The sequence below is a fragment of the Eublepharis macularius genome, chromosome 4 (genome assembly GCF_028583425.1).
Source record: "Eublepharis macularius isolate TG4126 chromosome 4, MPM_Emac_v1.0, whole genome shotgun sequence".
Classification (NCBI taxonomy): Eukaryota; Metazoa; Chordata; class Lepidosauria; order Squamata; family Eublepharidae; genus Eublepharis; species Eublepharis macularius.
In genome coordinates this window covers 61,446,896-61,467,697 of record NC_072793.1, presented here as the reverse complement: position 1 = coordinate 61,467,697, position 20,802 = coordinate 61,446,896, and the positions used below count along the sequence as shown (strand labels likewise).

The window sequence follows — 20,802 nt, the reverse complement described above, 5'->3', positions numbered from 1 at the left end:
TGAGGTCCAAAACAGAAAACTAAATCATACATTCACATATTCAAGAGGATAGATATAGTTTCAAAATGAAAAGAATCAGAGTTGAGACACAGATGTTTGCCAGCTCTAAGTCTTTCTGAACCTTCTAGATTGGAAGGATGGTAGTCAGAAGTGCAGCAGGTATCCTACCATCATAGCTCATGCACGTTATTTGAATGAAGTAAACTCAAGGTTTTTATATATAAATGAAGACTTACTCAAAGATTCCCCCTCTCATATTTCGGTAAGATTTTAGCAGTGCATTTCAAATTATTGCAAATTCTGTCTGTCCATTCTTCAGATAAGATTACAGAATTACAGTGAAATAAACACATAAAATATATCATTTTTAAAATATCCAAATCTGTATGAGTATTACATGTTTAATTAGTGTGATTTAAAATGCCTCTTTCCTCGCATGCATCTGATGAAGAGAGCTGTGGCTCTTGAAAGCTTATGCTACAATAAAGTTGGTTAGTCTTGAAGGTGCTACTGGACTCTTTACTATCTTTCTTAGCAAAAATTGTAGGAAGGTTTGTCCTGGGTAACATCTGACATGGGAACTTTCCTATCTTAATGGTGGTGATATATGTGAGAGCCACACACATCTGGGATTTGGGCATTTAAAAGCAGAGATGCATGAGTTCTCTTCACATGTTAAGCACCAGAAGTGCTGCTGACAGAGGATGTCCAAATAGTGACTCTGCCAGTGCTTCTCTGTAGCAGCTAGAGCCACTCCAGATGTTGGAATTGAACCTCACACTTTGACGACATTTATGAAGATTCTCTTGTGATACTTGATTTGCTGCTTCAGTTCTTGTGGCTCATTGTGGACAAGAAGAATTTTTTCCCTATGGCTAAGATCTCTCTTCCATTTCCCAGGGGTGGGAGTGGGGGGAGGGCTCTTACAGCTTGGTCTAAGATGTTGGGTGTTGCAGGCTTAATGCTGGATCTCCTTCAGGAGACACCAGTGGGTGGTTGTGTTTTCGCTTAAGGCCTAAGGGATGCCACATTCTATCAACTGTTTGCCTATGCAGTGTATATGGGAACGATTGTCCTTTTACTGTAATACAGGCCTTAGTTTGCTTATTTCAGACTTTGAGTAAAATGTTCTCTGGAGGCATTTTAAATTCTCCCTGATCTCTTCTGCCCTCTGCTTGTGGTACACTGTAATGTGGACTATGTGGTTAATATAAGGAGGACTGAGCTGTGAGTATCCTTGAGCTAAGGTATTGGTCCCCTTAAAATGTATGATTTTATGATGCCAGGTAGTCTTTCACTCTTTGTATGCACTTTTAGTGAGAAGAATATGCTTATAATTTGTCTTTTTAATTTCAGCCTTTCCTCCAGTTTGTCTGGATTATTGCCATTGCTCTCCAGAGACACTGAACAATTTAAACTGCCTGAGTGTTCAAGAGGCGAACATTGTGTTATTGTAATGTTGATAACTGTGGCTGAGAACAAAGAGACAAAATAGATTTGTGCTAGAGAGGAGGATGCAAAGTATATTTTGAGCATCTTGGGGGCCTCTTTTTGTTTAAGTATTGTTTATAGTAAGAGTTTTGTGCTAAAATGGAATTTTGAATGCTGGGGTGAGATACTACAGTTCACACAGAAAAAAATAGGGCTGGCTTGTCCTTCCCGTTATCCCAGTTACAAAGCCAACAACTCTCCCCCGCCTCCCCAGACGGTACGGAGTAGAACCATTTTTCATTCTACTTGTTTAGAAAACAAACATGATTTTTAGATACATCAGTCATGAAAAATCTCTTATGATTGACAGTCTAAAGCTCTTCTGAATCCAGCCTCTGGGCTCCATGTCCATACAGCTAGGCTCTTCCAAATTCTTGTGTGTAGGTTAATTAACTAATTAAATTAAAAGAGGTGTATAATATGAATATGTATGACTAAACTGTTGTAGAGGAACTAACACCTGGGGGTGGAGATGCTAGTCATCTGGAGGGATGAAAAACATGATCCTTTACAGTATTTCTAGATATTAAAACCGCAACAGGAAAATTCATGTTACCAAAAAAAATTAGCATTTCTAATTCTCAGCATGGCTAAATCTGTGGATACTTAAACCTGGAGACTGGAGCCATGGACAGACAAGACAAATCTTTCTATAAAACTGCGGGGCGGGTGTGTGTGTGGAAAAATTTGAAATTTAAGGAAGTTGGAGGTTAAACCCCCCCCCCCCCCACACACACACACCCCAAATAATAAAACCACTTCTAGCTTTAAGCAATGAAGGCTATTATGAGGATGACAACTTCATAGGCCATTATGAGGATGACAACCATGACAATTTTGCCAACATTCAAGCCTTTGTTCCTGTCAGTAAAAGTCAGGGAGAGGAGGCAGGACCCTTTCTAGGGCTGTTTTGGCCTTTGAGAGGGGACTCATTGCTGCCAGACAAGCAGCAACCAGCAGACATCTTAATACTGTGCAACTTGCATAGATCACCCAGGCCCAGCTGGGTGTTGTACACACCATTGTACAACAGCAGACCCCCCCCCCACAAAAGTTGGTGTGGTGCAGCAAGAGCTGCCAAAACCCCAGTGGAGTTGGGGAATGCCTTGCTCTCAGGTCTCGTCATCCTCAGGTCTCGTAGTGAAAAAACTCCTAATTATAGGAAACTCTTACCCTAGAGTTCCGGCAATTCCTAGAGCTGCCTGGAGGTATTAAAGGGTAGTTCTGGAAATGCTCTATGGCAAAACTGGAAGTTCTCCTGGGTAGCTCTAGGAATTTTCAGATCTCTATGATAAGAACTTTTTGTAAGTACTCACAGCCCTAGTTACAGTGGTTATAGTTTCAGACTAGGATCTGCCAGACCCAGATTTGAATCACCACTCTACTATTGAAGCTCACTGGGTGACTTGGGGCCACTTACTTATCCACAGTCTAACGTATCTCACAGGGTTGTGTGTGAATAAAATGGAGAAGAGAATGATTTAAGCTGCTTTGGGTCCCCATTGTAAGGAAAGGCAGGGTATAAATGAAGAAAATAGTAGATGAAGATGTGAGACAGATAAAAAGTAGGCTGGTGGGTGGGAAGGAAAGAAAGGAGTAGGGAAAGGGGATGATATGGGGGTTGCCTGGAGGAGGGAAAGATGAAATCGTATGGGGAGGGGGACGTATGGGAAAGTGAGGTACCTCCTGCAAGTCCTTGCAAGTTCCCACCACGCACCTAGGCTTGGCAGCCGCCACCACCACACAGCCACACCTGGCTAAGTGGCCAGCACTGTACAACTGGGCCATTTCTCCCTTGTAGAGGCTGCCAGGGAAGTACTATTACATTTTTAATATCCCTGCCAGTCAGTCAGTGAGATTTGATAATTTTCATGCTGTATTTTGCTGTATTTTGCTGTTAAACCCCACTTCCAATGCACCTATAAAAAATGTAGCCACAAGTTACTATATAACCAATTTAGTACTTTTTGACTTGGTTCTCAACACATTTTCACCAATTGGAACCAGTTTGTTGGCCTAAGTATATGGTACGTTTTTCTCCAGGTCTGCACAGACTGATGAGTGTTGCAAGTTCTGTGTTGGGAACTCAGTTCCCAGGTGTTTGGGGCCCAGTTTGGATCCAGACTGCAGTGTTTGGGAAGACAGGGCTTATGCCTGCCTCTTGTGCCATTTTTCGACGTGAAATAGCTTAAGTGGGGTACTGTTTGCTCCACTGCAAATATACATGTAGACTATTAGTACATGTGGTATCTTCCAACATGGCAAATAGTGCCCCTGGGGCCATTTCAGGTTGAGAAAATGTCTGGGGGAAGCTTAAGCACTCTCTACCCGTGTGCTATGTCTCCGAGCTTAATCGGATACCACATACTTGAGAGCTGAATTCCTAGCATGGAACTTGCAACACATGTCTGACTGCACAGATCCAAGGAAAAGTTAGTCTCTGACTGTTTTCACACGTCCTTAAAGGAACAGACCACTCACTGAACGCTGGCAGCTTTTCTCCTTCTCTCTACACATCTCCAATTTCAAAATGGTAGCAGGCCATTTGACTTCTGGTTTTTTGGCACCTTTTTTGAGAACACAATTTCCTGAACTTTCCTGTGTCCCCGAAAAGATGCCGAAAAATTCCAGAGGAGTAGTCATGTTAGACAGTGGCCTTGTAACATCTTTAAGACAAATTTATTCCACAATAAACTTTCATGGACTTGCCCAGTTTTTCAGATGTTATGCGTCGATACACTTGTTTCATGTAGGGGTATGAATAGCAAACAAACAGGGCCAAGGGGCTGGAAACACAGGGAGTCCAAGAATGAAATGTAATTAAGTAAAATACAAATTTAATGAAGACAAATACAAACTATGAAATGTTTTTGCACAGGTGTCTGAATATTGTGAGTTTTAATGTCAGAGTTATGTTAGATTTATAACCTGTGAAATTATTCGTTTTTGTGGCTCTGAGAGAGAGAAGGTGAGAGTAGGCTATTGAGCTGTCTTAGTATGTAGCTTATGGGAATTGTTTTGTCACCTTTCTCTCTCCCCATCCTTTGTGAAGGGCATTATTTTAAGCTAGTAGATGTGCATGCTCTTGTGCCAAAAACAATGTTCACTGTGGACAACTTCAGTAGCAATATTCTTTCCCTGTACTCATGCCTCTCCTGGCTCCAACCAAGTGTTTTATTTTTAAAAGGGTCACTAACAGGTGTTTGTGCTGGTAAAGTATGACATTATAAATAAATTATCCATTCATTTCCTTTTGGATAATTTCCTATTGTATAATCCCAACACACTTTCCTGTTTTTTTTTAAATAACCCCTGGCCTAAATTTCCTGTTCATCAAGTGAAAAGGAACATAGTGTTATGGCTATAGATCAGTTTTCCATCTCTTTTGACCTTTTGCTGTTCTTTCTCTTTTCATTCTGAGGTGCTTGTCTACATATGAAAAGATACCAAAAATCCTATATTGTATCAGAAACAGATCTGCCTGATCAGCTGCTCTGCATAGTTTCCTATTTTGTTAGTACTAAATGTTAACAAGACAGATTATCCAAATAATGCAAGATTGTTATGTCCATGTAGTGTGTGTCTACAAATATGTCCAGATCGGTAGCTGTGTTAGTCCGCCTATAGCAGTAGAAAAGAGCAAGAGTCCAGTAGCACCTATAAGACTAACAAAATTTGTGGTAGGGTATGAGCTTTTGTGAGCCACAGCTCACTTCTTCAGGTACAGTTTGTATCTGAAGAAGCGAGCTGTGACCCACGAAAGCTCATACCCTACCATGAACTTTGTTAGTCTTATAGGTGCTAATGGACTCTTACTCTACAAATACGTGTGTGTGCATTCTGATGTTAACAAAAAAGTATGCCTGTGTTGATCACATTTGTTTTTACTCTTATTTAAGGAGGTGAAATAGCCTTGTGTTGTTCTTTGGCTAAACAATTCTGTCCATGGCAGTTACGTCAGTGTCTGACTATAGCAATTATCATCTTCAGTGGGTTAACCAAGGAAAATGAAAACATTATTTTAGAGGATGGTATATCTTAAAATACAAGAGAGGTGGATGCTGAAATTGTTTCTTCACAGTCAGCATGAATGACCCTAGATCAGGTTTTACAGGAACTGAAATACCACATTATTGGGCTTGAAAGACCAAGAGATGGTTTTTTACATTTTATCATTTGCCAAGCAGATTTGTGCTGTTACATACCAATTGCAGTACCTGGGAGCAGGTTGTAACCACAATCACAAAAGCAAATTTGATAAAGGCTTTAATGCGTTCTTGACCAACAGTCTTTGTTCCTGAGCTTTTCAGCCTTATCATGTCTTTGTTGAAGTTTATGATAAAGCTTCTGTGCTCCACTGGGGTAAACATTGCCATGAATGCTCAGGAGTGTTTACCGTTGGGCATATCTATAACTTTCTGTTCATGAAACAGAGAAGTGTGTATCTCTCCATCCATTATTTTCCAATAGATATCTTGAGAGGTTAGTTGCTGTTTGTAGTTCTCATATAAAGCTGGAACTCTTGTGTTTGTGATATTCCCATTTCTGTTTTTTTAAAAAGCCATAAAGGGCAGGCATTTTTCACCTTCCATGTCTGCTATATAGCTAGGTGTTAATATAAAGAAGGTGAAATTCCCAGGATGCTGTGCCAGACACAGTTATTTTCACCTACAGAAAGTTGCTATGATCTCTAATCAGTTTTTCCAACTGAACCTTTTTGCACAGGGAAGGCCAGAGAGGTCTCTTGGGAAACTCAAACACTCCCTATTTTAATTCGTAAATCTTCATTTGGTATTTTGGGAAAAAGTGCTTTAAAACAATCTGGCATTCTTTGGCAAGATGCTTATGTTGTAAACATACTTGTATATGCTCCTGAGAAACACCACTTTGGTTGGGATTAACAGTGCAATCCTAAACGGTTACACCCTTCTAAGCCCATTGACTTCAATGGGTTTGGAAGAGTGTAACTCTGCTTAGATTGCACTTAGTGTTTTAAATAGGCAGAGACAGATAGACCTTTTTTTTTAAACAAGCCTAAATTTCTGTTCCTTGTACAGGAAGCTTGGTCTGCAGACATTAGAAGGTAGTAATGCTTACCTCCGTGTTAAAAACTTCTCTAGCCAGTTTCTGTAGAGCAATTTGCTATTAAAGTCATCACAACAGGTCAAACTGTTTGAAGAGGTAAAACGTATATATGACACCAAAACACAAAAAGTTGGTTGTCATGTGACCATCTTCTAAGCATATTCACTCTGAAATAAGCCCCACTGTGTTTAATTTGACTTACTCCCAGGTGAGTGTGGATTGCAAATGTAGGTTGCTTTCACAGAAGGCCCAAGGAGGCAGAGTTATCCAATGAAAAGTCTGATAACCTGCACCTGAGAACTAATCCCTCATCTGGGGATTTTTGGAGATCCAGTTGTATGCAAAAAAGGGGCCCTTCTTGAGCACTGAACAGTGTCTGGTTGAAAATGGGTCTAATATCAGGGGGCAGAGAAATTTTACCTCAGAAAAGCTGGTTTTCTGATTGGATAGTTATTCTGAGTAATTTGGAATAGACATGGGCACGATCCAAAAAATAATCCCGATTTAGCTGATCGTGATTCCGCAGCTGCGCCAAACCCAGGTACCCGAACCTCACCGATCAAGTCCCGTTTCCGATACAGAATCGGGAATCGGGAAGGCCGATGCGGGAGGGCGCCCCACCACCAACACTCCCCCCAGACCAGAGTGACCAGGCACTAGAGTGTGTAATACTGTGTGAGCCCTCAGCCAAGGAGGTGCCCACTGAGCTTGGCCCCAGAGCTAGACGGCAGCCCTGGAAGCAGAGAGACAGAATAGGAATAGAGCCCAACCCCAGCTGCAACACTCCCCCCCAGACCTGAGCCCTCAGCCAAGGTGCCCACCGAGCTTGGCCCCAGAGCTAGGCGGCAGCCCTGGAACCAGAGGAGATAGCTCCCTATTCCCTAATTCCCTATCCGCTGAAGCCCAAAGCTAAAGCTCCCCCCCCCCCTCTCTTGCGCTTTCTCTCTCCAAAAGCGGCAAGCGAGAGCTCGCCTCTATCCCACTCCACCCGCAAGCGGAAAGTGAAACTTTGTTGCGCAGCACATGGCTATTTATAAAGCCTGGGTCTGCTACGCAGGAGGGCTGTGTTTGGCTGTAAGAGCTGCCTCTCAGGCTTTGCAGGGATGAGATTCGAGTGCCCATGGCTACAGAAGAACACCCCCTTCCCCCGCCGTCCCCTCTCTTCTCCCAAATGGACGAGATGGGCGCGCGCTTTTCTGGCTACTCCGTGGTTGGAAGGAAGCCCTGCTGATCAAGGAAAGCTGGGCTTCCATTCGCGTTTCCAGGGCGACAGAAGGAGGGCAAACAGCTCTGGCATTCCCCAGGCTCCGTTTCCACGGGGCTCCATTCCCTCGGGAACAGATGGCTGGCGCCAGACTGTCTGCAGACTGCAATCCTGAACGTAAACCGATCGATCCGATCGAGACCCGATAGAGCGCCCCACCCGAGCGCTGAACCGGGAGTCGTGGACGGAACCGATCAGCCCGGTCCCGATGGCGCAAATGCCAAAATTGGGGCAATTTTCAGACCGTAATTCCGATCGTGCCCATGTCTAATTTGGAATATAGTTGCTTAGTTCAATTTTAACTCCTAGTGTGAATTTGTATTGCTATTTTTAGTATGGGATGGGAGTACTTTCGATTGTGTGAAGCCTCATCTGCAGTCTGACATGCCATACTCCAGGGAAGACTATTATCAAGTGGGAGCTCTGAATGTATAGTTCTTTTCTCAATGACCCTACATCTGAAGTGATATTTGAGTTCTGGAGTTGTAGGAGTTCATATACTAAACCACACTAACTGACCTCAGTTTGTCATTAGCTTTTGCTTCTTATCCCTTTTATACTTTGCTGTTGCCAATAAGTGAAATATGTGTGGGTAACCATGCCTCTCAAATACACAAAAGCTGGTATGGGGCTAGGCTAGTTCTTATGGCTGATGTCTGGAACAATAACATGGTTTTACTTTGGCAGGGGGATATGGCTTATGAGGGACTGAAGCAATAATTTTGCCTTACTGAAGTTCATGTGTGTTTATGTATCTTTTCATTAAAAACAAAGGAAATTATTACTCAATATTTCCCATTGCACTGTTCCTGCCATAAGGGGAAGTCATAGATGTAGCCTACCAAATCAGTTTTGGAGCAGCCAGTTTCCCCCCTGACATGTATTGCTTCAGAATTTTGTTTTGTTTTGTTTTAAAAAGGGCTTCATTCAGCTTTCTATCCACCTCCACCCCCGCACTAGCCCCGTATCTTTACACCGAAAGCCAGTCTGGGAAAATGCATGCCGTTGTGCCAAAATACAAGCCCAAACATCAAGTTACTCACCTTGGTAATTTCAGATAACATACCATCATTGTCTCAAAGTTTGAAGCACCCACTTCAGAGTAATATCAGGGCTGTGAGGCATGTGTGTAGAGTTGGTTATGATTTGGCTGAAGGAGCACAGAACTAGGTGCCTTGAAAGGACTATAAATGCTTGGTTGTTTAGAATGGCTAGTTAGTTAACTCAAAAAGGTTGCTGGCTTTGGGCCTCTGTTTCCCTTTTTAAATGAGGGAAATGCTGTTCTGGATGAGGAGATAGGCAGATAAAACTTCGACCTGCAAGCGTTGCACTGCTGCTGAATGCGTCTTGTGCATGACACTGATGATCCAAGAGCACGGCTTCCTCTACACGGCCTGCATGTTTCTAGAGCAGTGCCTGGGAACCAAGGAGAGGCACTGGGATAGTAGCAAGAAGCCACAGTCATCAGCTGTCAGCCTTTGCTAATCCTTCACTTTTCAACCAAGCAGAGTTCAGACTGGCTACCTTGCGTCCTTGTGAGGAGGATGTGAAGAAGTATTTTGTGGTAACTTAGCAGGCGTCCCGAATGTGTCACCATCTAGAAGCAGTTGCTCAGTGAGTCTGCTTCTTTACAGTGAAACCAGAAGACCCCAGAACCCAAAAGGTCCCCACAGTTTGAGACCAAATACTACGAATACTAGCATTGAGGGATACCACTGTATACAAACTTAATGAAGTGGGCACTAGCTCATAAAATATCGTGCCATGGGCTAGTCTTTAAGGAGCCACACGACTTTTTCATACCACTTCTAAGGAGTGTTCCTATCACTTAAGGTGATGTCTAAGTTTTAAAAGCACATCCACTTTCAAAGCGATTCTGCCGGAAGATGTCCCACCTCCACAGACTTGGTATTTCTGAGCTGGAAGAAGCCTTTTAGTATAATAAGAACAAGCACTTTTTGAACTTCGCTACTGATTTTGTCCAGCCATCCAGCTGCTGCACATCTCAATATATAATGTTGTGTAGTAAAGGGAGATGCAGGTTATGGCAGGGATGACCCCTCACAAGCCTTTCACACTCCTTTCACCCAGGCAGTTAAAGGCCACCTGTCTGGCCTCCACTACAGCAGGCAGAGAACCCCCTGACCCAAATCCTCATAGGGTCTCCTCTCTCCTCTTCCAGAGGCTCCAGCTCCCTACCTCCCCTCATCCAGCTACAGCCCAGGGCTATTGAGGAAAAGAGAACTCTGAAATTACTTTCTCTCAATATACATTGCCACCATTTAATTCACTAGACCCTTTCCATGTGACCAGTGTGTGTGTGTGTGAGTGTGTGTGTTATTTACCCTCAACTAACAACTTCAGGCCAGCCAGGGTTAAGCCAAAGAAACTTAAACTTTATTTACAGGAAAGAACATGAAGGGACAGGAGTGAACGGATTTTAAACTAAAACACATACTGGGGTTAAACAGGAAAGGTTTCAAAATAAAAGAACAGATTAACAGCCAGCTAACTTCCTTCTACCTCTCTGAGCAGAATCTCAAACCTTTTTTTGGGTCTCTCAGAAGCCTCCTTTCCCTCCAACCAACTCTAACTCTGATTGGCCCAGCATTTGTCTTTCAAGAGAGGCAGAGCTGGAGCCAGTCCTGTCCATCACACAGGTGTATTACATTCTGAATTTGATTGATTAATGTAAGAGAGACATTCCTAATGATACGTTTTCTTTCTTTTTTGCAGAAACCAATCAACAGGCTCGCTCGGTATCCCACAGGCCTTATTACACACTGCCTAACGGTAGCCATGAGAGGAGGTCTGTCCTCACCATTACTGAGCCCCCACGATTCCACTTCCAGGCCAAAGGAAAAAACATTCGTTTGGATGCCCACTCCCGCAAGGCCACCCGGAGAAATAGTTTCTGCAATGGCATCACTTTCACCAACCGGCCCATCCACCCGTATGAGAAAGTGCGTCTTAAGCTGATGTCTGTGCACCATGGGTGGAGTGGAGCACTACGCTTTGGCTTTACCACTCATGATCCATCACAAATGAGTGCAGATGATATACCAAAGTATGCTTGCCCAGACCTGGTAACGCGGCCAGGCTATTGGGCCAAAGCTCTGCCAGAGAGGTTTGCGCAAAGGGATAACATCCTGGCATTTTGGGTTGATCGCCATGGGAGAGTTTTCTATAGCGTTAATGATGAGGAGCCAGTACTTTTTCATTGTGGTGTCAAAGTCTCCGGACCTCTCTGGGCGCTGATAGATGTCTATGGAATCACCCATGAAGTGCAAATACTTGGTAAGACATTTTTTATAACCTATATGTAGAGTTACATGCTGAAGGGAAAAAAATAAATGGCATTTCTAGACTTTTTGATTAGAAAGCTATAAATAATCCATCATTGGCTTTGTTGTAACCTTGTCCTTGAAGTTGTTCCTGTAATTGTATTATTTTCATTTATTTTTATTGCAAGGCATATACAATTTAGACAAATTGGAAGGATGTTCCAACAAAAGAAGGTGCTTTCCCTTCACAAATGACCTGACGAGTTGTGCCTCCTGTTGAAACAAAGAACAGTATTCCCAAGCCTCCTGAGAAAGGGTTTTTCCATGGACACGAGAAAAGGATAAGCACAGAATGTGGTATCTCACATTGTTGCACTTATTGATGGCAGGCTCTGCGTGGTAGGCAGTTCCCCATGACATAGAGAAGGCGTTTGTCACTGCATCATGTTTGCAACAGCGCAGTGTGTGGTGGCTTCTCTGCACAGTGGGTTATTTCAGTATTCAGAACCTTCCTCCATGGGGAATAAAATCAGGCAGTCTGCCTATTATTGCTTCTTGTCCTGTGGTCTTTTATCTTGATGAGCATTTGTTTGTTCATGTTCCCTTTGCTATGCCACCCACTGGTTTTTGCTTTTTTTTATCACCTGAAACAGTTAATGGAGCACAGTGCTCATACATGCCCAGGAAAAGTGAGCATTTGTAGCCCCTAGCTCCTGATTCCAGTGAAAGCTGAGAGATAAATAATAAGTGGAGGACCCACAAGGACTTGGAAGGGGAATCTCATCCCCCTACACACCATTTCTTCTTTTCCTTCCTTGAAAGCCCTGATACGTTTTTCCCTTTTCCCTGCTTCCTCCTTACCTTTCCACCCACAAGCCAACCTAACTTTATCTCCCCCACACACACCTTTTACCTTTCCCTCCTTCCCTCTCCCTGGCAGTCCCTACCTGGGAAAACTATGACCCAGGTGTGCAGCGCCAGCCCGAGGCTGGGCCCAGTTGCACAGTGTGGAAACCCTCAAGGACTTGCAAGGGCATCTCTCTTTCCCCTCTATCCTCCTTCCCACTACATCTTCTTTTCCTCCTCCCGGATTTCCGTTTCCTTTTCGCCTTCTCATCCATCAAATAAATCTATTTTCTACTTGCCCCAATCTTCAGCTATGTTCATTTACTTCTCTACAACAGGGTCCCAAAGCAGCTTACATTATTCACTTCCCCTCCGTTTTATCCTCACAAGAACCCTGGGAAAGGCTGATGAGAGTATATGACTGACCTAAGATCACCTTGTGAGCTTCCACAGCAGAGTGGGGATTTGAACCTGGGTCTCCCATATCCTAGTCTGAAATTCTAACCACTAAACAACACTGGCATTTGTGGAGTCACTGCTGTTGAACGATAGCAAGCTGCCTGTCCTGAGTAGGCCATGGAAGAAAGTTACCATCTGATTGCTGCCGGGCCTGGCCTCGATAAGTCCTCCCTCAACGGCCAAAACATCCTTGAAATGGCCCTGCTCACTGCCTTTTTACTAACCTAAGCCAAGGCTTGAAGGCTGACAATACTGTTGTGGTTGCTAGTATTAGATGGGTAGTGGTGTTGGTCTGCAGTAGAACAGCAGGATTTGAGTCCAGTGGCACCTTAGAGACCAACAAGATTTTCAGGGTGTAAATTTTTGAGAGTTAGAGCTCCCTTCTTTAGATATGAGTATGAATAGAGATTCCTGAATCTTTATGTCGTAGCCAATGGTGGCCACTGAGCGCATTCATTTCTTAAAGCTGCAGGTGCTAGGCTTCTATTATTTTGGATTTTTTTTATTGCTTGATTTGTTTCAGATTTCAGATTTTTCTGCAAATGTGGTACATTTTTCAGTTTTGTAGAACGATCTGTCTTGTCTGTTTATGGCTCTGATCTCTGAATTTAAGGGCCAAACTACAAGTGATGCCTGACATGAGTTGGACACGTGTCAGTTTCCCTCACGTTTTGATGGGAAGTTTAGGCATTCTGGTCATGCAGCTTGGCTCTCCATAAAAGCCCATTTAATTGAAGTTTGCAGAGCGGACTCTAATGGGGACCAATTGGTGTGGGAGGGAGAACATGCCGGGGCTGGGCGAGCAGGGGGAAAGAAGCAGCTACACGCCGGCCCAGGCACACACGCAGCCAAGCTAGCCTGTGGCCTGAAGCCGCATCAATCTGCAGGGGCCAGGCTGGGGAGGGGGAGGTGGCAATGCTTCATCCCGCCTTGTCCGCTGTAGCATGCTCTGGAGCGGCCATGCGCACCTGCTCAGCCAGGATGAGCTCAGTGCAGAGGTGCGGTGTGGGGAGAAGGGAGGAGCAAGGGGTAAACGCTCTGGCTGGCTGTCGCGCTGCCCTGGAACAGCCGGGCATGCGCACTTGGTCAGGCAGCAGGGAAGGGGAAGCGGTCTCCCCCACACCCCTGGCCATCAGCAGCTCCGGGAATGTGACCCTGGTTGAGGGGGGCAGGAGATGGGTGCTGAAAACCCCCACACACACCCAGCGGAGGGGAAAGGGGGTGCCCGGTGAGAGCCCGATGCCTGCACTCCCCTCCCGACCACATGTTCTCCATCCCACTCCAATTGGTCCCCATTAGAGCCCGCTCTGCAAACTTCAATTAAATGGGCTTTTACGAGAGCCAAACTGCAAGACCAAGATGCCTATACTTCCCATAAAAACATGAGGGAAACTGACATGTGTCCAACTCATGTCAGGCGTCACTTGTAGCTTGGCTCTGAGTATCCACAGGTTTGGCATTGATGAGAATTAGATATATGGATGATATTTATCATTTGTATTGCACTTTCAGATGTTCAGACTTAAAGCACTCTGCATAAATTACCTTTTTCTAATCCTTATCCTTACAGCAGATCACCCCCTATTGTAGGGGGTTGATGAGTAGTTCGCTTAAAGTTACCCGGTGAGTTCATTGTACAGGTAGGGATTTCCCCATTCATAATTCAGTCTCTTACAGTACACTTCTAAGCAAAGTTGTTACACCCTTCAAAGTCTTTTGACATCAGTGAGAAGGGTGTAACTTTGCTTAGTAAAACATTTGTTAGTCATTACACAATACCAATCCATTGCTGCACCATGTACAAAAAGTCTACCACAAACACCCTATTTCACAAAGAACCACAAAACATGTTATCTTAAGAAACCATGTGGAAATTTGACTATGCACATTCATTAATGCTACCAGTTTAGATTTTAACTAAACCAAATTATTGATACATGTTAACAGTCAGTATACAAGTGTGCTGGCATCAGATTTTTTAAAAATTCAAATATCTAAAATGCACATGTCAATACTTATAAAACAAAAACTGATTCCAGAAGGTGCATGCAGCATATTGTGCTTCAGTGTATTCCGCTGTATATATTCCCTTAGTCAAACAGGGGATATATTGCAGTGGTGACCATACTGTGAAATAGGGCTGCATTTCTGGAGCTGTGTATGCCTATGATTGTGGAGACGAAGCTGGTAAAACTGGGCCTCCGTCCACTTATGCGTTAGCTCCACCAGTTACCAGCTGTATGTGTGTGTTCTGGTCCCAGAGCATTGCTATGACTCATCCTCCAGGCGTGTTCTTTTTCTCCCTCCCAAGTTCAGGCTTTAGATCTATTATCTCCTAGAAGGGCCACTTAGAGCCTCTCACGTTACATTCCTGCCCTATCAGGGTTTTTTAGAAAGGACAGCACCTAGACACAAGAGAAACACCAGCTTCTCTGCTTATCAGAGGACTCCAGTGGGGACAGCAGTGTTGTAATTCGCTTTCCAAGAGCTTAGAAACTTTTCCAAAGCATTGGGTTTTTCCTCTTCTTTAGAGTTCACTTGTTTAGACAAGAGATTTGCTGCTCTTGATTTTATCACCTTGTCCTGGGGTGATAACTTTGCTTCAGTCACCCTAGCTAGAAGTACAGCTCAATGACTTATTTTTGCCCTTACAGACAAGCCCATTAGTATGTGTTTACAAAGCACTTAGGGAGATTGGGCACTGCCTGTGATGTAATTTGCTGCCCCAGCTGTTCTCAAAAAACGCACCAAACACATTCCCTTGGGGTACTGTGGGGTTATCTGCATAAAGCCACCAGAACCATCTTGCTGTCTTCTTTTTTGGCATTAATGTATTACATATATCTACTCTGGAGCTAAAGGTTTGGCACTCCTGTGGGCTTGACTGCAAAAGGCAATTTAGCTTCAGTGAGAATGTTAAGTGATGCTCCATAGAAGGATATAATGAATACATTAATGGGACTTAGTTCAAATGTCTTTGCAGCAGGAATTATTTTGAATTAGCATACATAAAAATAGAAGATTTTTTTTTAAAGGTACCTGGGAAATGCTGAGAAGAAAATGGGTTGTTGGCTGTTCCCCCCCCCTTTTTTTCATGTGGCACTCTGACTGAAGATAGAATATACACCCAGAATGCTATCAGCTGTGACCCTTGTGTGGAGTACTTAGAAAAGGGAAAGGGTTGCTGAAATTTACCCTGTATTTTGCAGAAGATGTATTGATACTTGCTGACACCTAGATTGCTACTTCAGCTCTGTTCGGATGCCATGACAATCATGGTGTTTCATTACAGAAACTCTCCAATTTCATGCGCTCTACTTTTCTCCTTCCCTTATGCATAACTCGGATTGAAGATGTCATGGTTCACAAACAACTGGTTAATTGTGACATCTGAATCAGTTGAGCTGTGATACATACATACATACATACATACATACATACATACATACATACATACATACATACATACATACATACATACATGTTTGAAGCTGGCTTATACTGAGTCATTCTAGCTCAGTCAGTGGCGCGCCAGTCTTAGGTGGAGAAAAGATTTCCCCAGTACCTTTACTGGAAATCATTTTTAGACTGCAGGACCTTCTGCATGCAAAGCTGGTATTGTATCCCTGAACGTTCTCTTTATTACAAGCTGTGATTCCAAATCATGCTTTAATGCTAGTTTGGAATCCCAGTGTGTAGGCAAGAGTCATTTTGTCTGATTCAAGTATTGCATTAAACTCCAGTTTGCTGGGAATGCGGAAGTCTTCAGTCTCTTAGCTGCATACTGGGCGAGGGGAGAGAGAGAGAGAGGGGAAGTGCACACTCGAGGTCTTCCAGGTCTCATGTTATTTCGTTAAAGCTGAATGCAGTGACTTACGTTCACCTTTCACTTGATCATACCTTAGGTCTTTGGCATCTGCCCAGAGTTTTTCACAAAGGGAACAGAAATTGAACATCCATTCATTATTAGTTCCTCCTAAACGGTCGAGAGTGATTTTAGGGATGTGGAATTCAATTTATTTAAAAAGGCAAATAATTACTTGTAAATCTGGTAGGAAAACGATGGGCACTTGCTTGGTCTGGCAGATTCTGCAGTATTCTCTCGTACAGAATTAAGGGCATCATTTCTATGATGTGTGGTTTATTAAAACGGCTAGCTGACTGTTGGGAACAGTAAATGGAAAGAAGGCCATTAAAACATCTTAGTTCTGAATCACACTGAATATTATTACTGGGCAAATTGCTTTACTGTATAAGCAGAAAAATTAAAGTTCCTGCTCCCAAGGAACTTGGGCCACTGTACGTCTTCACACATTTTTGCCATTCTGCATTTAGTGGCCAAAGAGTGAGTGACACTTCCTGCCTATCTTGCACAGCAGTTCTGTTCATCATCAGATGCCTTGTTCTGGAAGCAACAGTTAAACAAACCCCAGTGACCCATTTGTTTAAAAGAACTCTGTTCCCAGACTTTTCTTAGCTGAGAAAGCTTATGGCATCGAGCAACATTGTAAAGCTGTGCTCATACTTGCTTGTTTTATATGGAATGTCAATGTTAAGAATTTCTCTGGAGAAATAATCTTGTGCAAAAATTAAATTTTGGTAAACCAAATGCCCTAATTCAAGATTTTGAAGGTAGTAATCCATCCTCCTTGTTGGCAATTCTCCACCAGAATGCAGGGGAGAAATTCAGAGTAAGTGCCGTTTACTGCTAGTTTTTATGCTTTTGGGCTACAAATGTCATGGTTTTTTGACATTTGATGTTACCAGACTGGGAGAGAGTTTATGGCTTGCTCACATGGCCTATCAATAACAAAGTGTCTAGTGTGCTTTGAAATATTTTTCAAAGGTCACACAACTGTTATTTTAGTGTGCCTATAACACAATTTATTATTAGTGGTCTGAAAAGTCATTAAATACATTCTATTTCCTGTTACTCTTACGTGAACTAAATTGGCAGGGACTAGGGAAGGAGGGCTGAGAGGAGAGACTGGGCGTGGGAAGGAGTACTTTTTCTCTGTAATGGGCACTTTGCAAAATCTACCCTGATTTAGTGAGACAGATCAGTGAGCAGAAACAGGTTTCTTACTGTGTGCACTGAAGGAGGCGGCAAAGAAAGGCAGCTCTTGCATCTAGCGTCGAAAGCGTGGTGGTGGTTCCTACAGGCTGAACTCATTTAATAACCAATTTACTTTAAGGTGGCTTTTGGACAAGAATACATGGACGCTGACATTCCCTGTATTTTGTTTAATGGATGGAATCTTCATTGCTTTGTATCTGCTTCCAGATAAGTTTTCTAATTTTAAAAGAAATGGAAAAGAAAAAAGACCAATAAAATATTAGATTTAATATTCCAGTGTGGTGAAGAACTGGTAGTAAAAACAACTTGCCTAGCCTGGATCGGCCACCCTTTCCAACCTGCATCTAATAATGCTTGTCTTTGTCCTTGCCTCACAGATAGTATGTTTGCAGAGACAATGACTTCCACACGTCTCAGCAATGCACGACTCAGTACTTGCCTTCCACAGAGCAGCCACGATTCAGCCAACTTCAACAACAACAAACTAGAGAACAACCAAGTGGTGGCCAAAATTGCCAATCTGAATCTGAGCCGTGTTCCTGGGGTGCCGACAGATAACCACACCATTCCTTGCTGCCCAAGCAGGCGGCAGCTTGCCCAAGTGGTTCCTGCCTTTCTGGATACCGACTTGCGTTTCCACCCAACCCGTGGGCCTGACATTAACTTTTCTCAGGACCGGATGTCTGCCTGCACCAACTGGCAAGAAAGCAATAGAACTTTGGTTTTTTCTGACCGACCTTTGCACATTGGCGAAAACCTTTTTGTGGAAGTGGGACACCTGGGGCTTCCATATTACGGAGCCCTTACTTTTGGCATCACTTCTTGTGATCCAGGTACATTACGGACAAATGAGCTCCCAGCAGATCCAGACTTTCTTCTGGATCGCAAGGAGTATTGGGTTGTTTATCGAGGATTCCCAGTCCTCAACAATGGTGACATCTTGAACTTCATGGTTTTGCCAAATGGAGAAGTGCACCATGGAATAAATGGGATAAATCGTGGGATGTTGATGTTCGTGGACACCTCACAGTCACTGTGGGTATTTTTCACAATCCATGGCATAATCAATCAGCTCAAAATATTAGGTAAGTGCATCTCAAAAATAATCGGAATAAAACAAAAAAAAAGTGGGTAAAATATTGAGACCCCTTCCCAGACATTTTATGAGCCCACTAAAGCCACATGGGCATAGGCGGTGGCTCACAGTGACACTGTTGAATCACAGACAGTTTCTCCTTTGTTAGCTGGCAGAGCCAACTGCCTCTGCCTTGTTTCTCAAGCAATCTCCGTACTCAGCTGAGGCTGGGTGAAGCTTTGTTCTAGTCCCACACTGCTTATGTAGGCCAAAAAGATGTACAGCGTGCTGTGTGGCAGGACAGAAAGGGAACCTGCCCACATCTGGCAAGGGCCCACAACCCAGCATGTAGGGGCTAGGATGTGAAGGAATGCTGAAAACCCCTGCTAAGCTCCTAGCACTGTTACAAAGGCCCAATTGGTCTTCTATCAGCAGCATCTAGTCTCTTGATGCTTATGTAGCATAAGTGTATGTATCAGAACACTAGGGTTTTCATGTGCCTGGTCAATGGGCACTATTTTGGGGACAGGATTGTATCCTGCAAAGAATTGTTTTGTAAGATTAGTCTGCAATCTTCCTAACCAGTAATCTGTTTCCAAGAGCTAGCGATAAGATACTCCTGCCCCTTATTCCCTCCTAGCATTTGTGTTTAGAGATACACATTCTCTGAACAGAGTGACCCTTTTGCTGCCCCGGTTATTAGATGTTTGTAGCTGTTTCCCAGCTGTCCTGATTTGAAAAGGAAAGCCACACCCTTGTGGGTACTAGGAAGTAGGCTGTGTTACAATTTGGTACCATCTGTCTTGGGGACTAAAGTGAAGTCTGTTGTTGCAGCCCTTCATAAGACTCTTTAGCTTCATAGAACAGGGGTGAGCGCCCCTTCAGAAGAGTCAGGCAACGTGCCCCTCCCTGTACAGTAATATTGACTAAATACAAAACCTGACTTAACAAAGGGAGGGCCTCAATCCTGATGAGGTAGGAATGGAGTGTGCGTGGCCACAACAACAGGGCATACTCACATTTAATTAGACTGAAAACAATCTTGTTGTCTTTAAATAAACCCATATGCTAGTATAGCAGTATGGACATGGGAACTCAAAATCTTCTGGTAAAGAAGAGATTAAATGAATTCTGTTGTTCTAGAGTAACTTAAAATTCAGTGAGATGCCTGCCCCCCCCCCTAATGCTGACTGAATCTGTATGTTGCATTCTCAGGCACTGTGCTGTCCAGCCCTGTGACTGTCTCCCCCTCAGGATCCCCTGGAGGCTCCCAGTATGACAGCGATTCAGACATGGCTTTCAGCGTGAACAGATCCTCCTCCGCTTCTGAGTCGTCCCTAGGTAAGGTACCCTGTGTGATCTCTTGCCACTGAGATATATATGGTAACTCGGCTTATATGTAAACCAAATCTTACAGGTTGAGGCTTGTCTGATCTAAAAGTAGAGTTGTTGCTATTTGCACAGTCTGTGCAAAGCCTCAACGGACTCTTCTATGGTGAGAGGAGTGCCTAGATTTCCTAAGGCTACTGTTAAATACAATGCTGCCTGTAATGCAAATAGGTGATAAGGTCATAAAGAGGGTCATAAAGGAGAAGAGCTTTTTCATGGCCAGAAGAGGAAACTGAAGCCTGGAGCAGTAAAAAGGGCTTAACAATATATATAGGTGAGGGTAGAAACTCCAGTTTGCTACACCTCACCCTATCTTGGTCCATTGAAATTGCCTGCTAATGTATTCTGGGTGAGGAAGGAGGTGTAGGGGTGGGGGGGTTGCACCGGAACTTCCAAGGGCCACTTTACATACAGCTATCCCTTTTATAAACCATATTATTTATAACTTCCCAGACTGTGAGAGAGCAGTGATTTCATGAACAGATTCTGGTCCTTAAAAAGGGAGGGGGGCGTGAATGGGTAGGAGTGGGGATAGAAATGGGACAGATAAACTAGTGAAGGTCCAGATCCTCCAGCAGGCAAAGGTGTTCCCAGACAGTGCTCATGCAGTCCAGTTGCCTCCTCTCATATTGCATAAAAATGCATATGCTGGTGCTTTGGTCTCAGGAGGTAGAATTAAGGCGTTAAAGCATCCCGGCAGCTGCTTCATCCATTTTTCATCAAAGATCAATATAAAAGATTTGGAAGGAGATAGGGAGATAGAATACGTGTACCCATTTTGTATGTATGGCCATAACATGTAGTTTTGGATATCATGACATTCTGACACTTG

At 43.5% G+C, this 20,802-nt stretch overlaps 1 protein-coding gene across 2 annotated transcripts in view; it reads left to right on the top strand.

Moving 5' to 3' along the window:
- The window catches only part of NEURL1B (neuralized E3 ubiquitin protein ligase 1B), a 232,461-nt gene that overhangs the window by 205,283 nt on the left and 6,376 nt on the right, over positions 1–20,802 (top strand). For both annotated transcript variants that reach the window (XM_054977267.1, XM_054977268.1), the window contains exons 2-4: positions 10,577–11,137; positions 17,884–18,591; positions 19,797–19,922. In XM_054977267.1, coding sequence (XP_054833242.1) covers positions 10,577–11,137; positions 17,884–18,591; positions 19,797–19,922 — 1,395 coding nt within the window. The remainder of the gene's footprint in view (positions 1–10,576; positions 11,138–17,883; positions 18,592–19,796; positions 19,923–20,802) is intronic.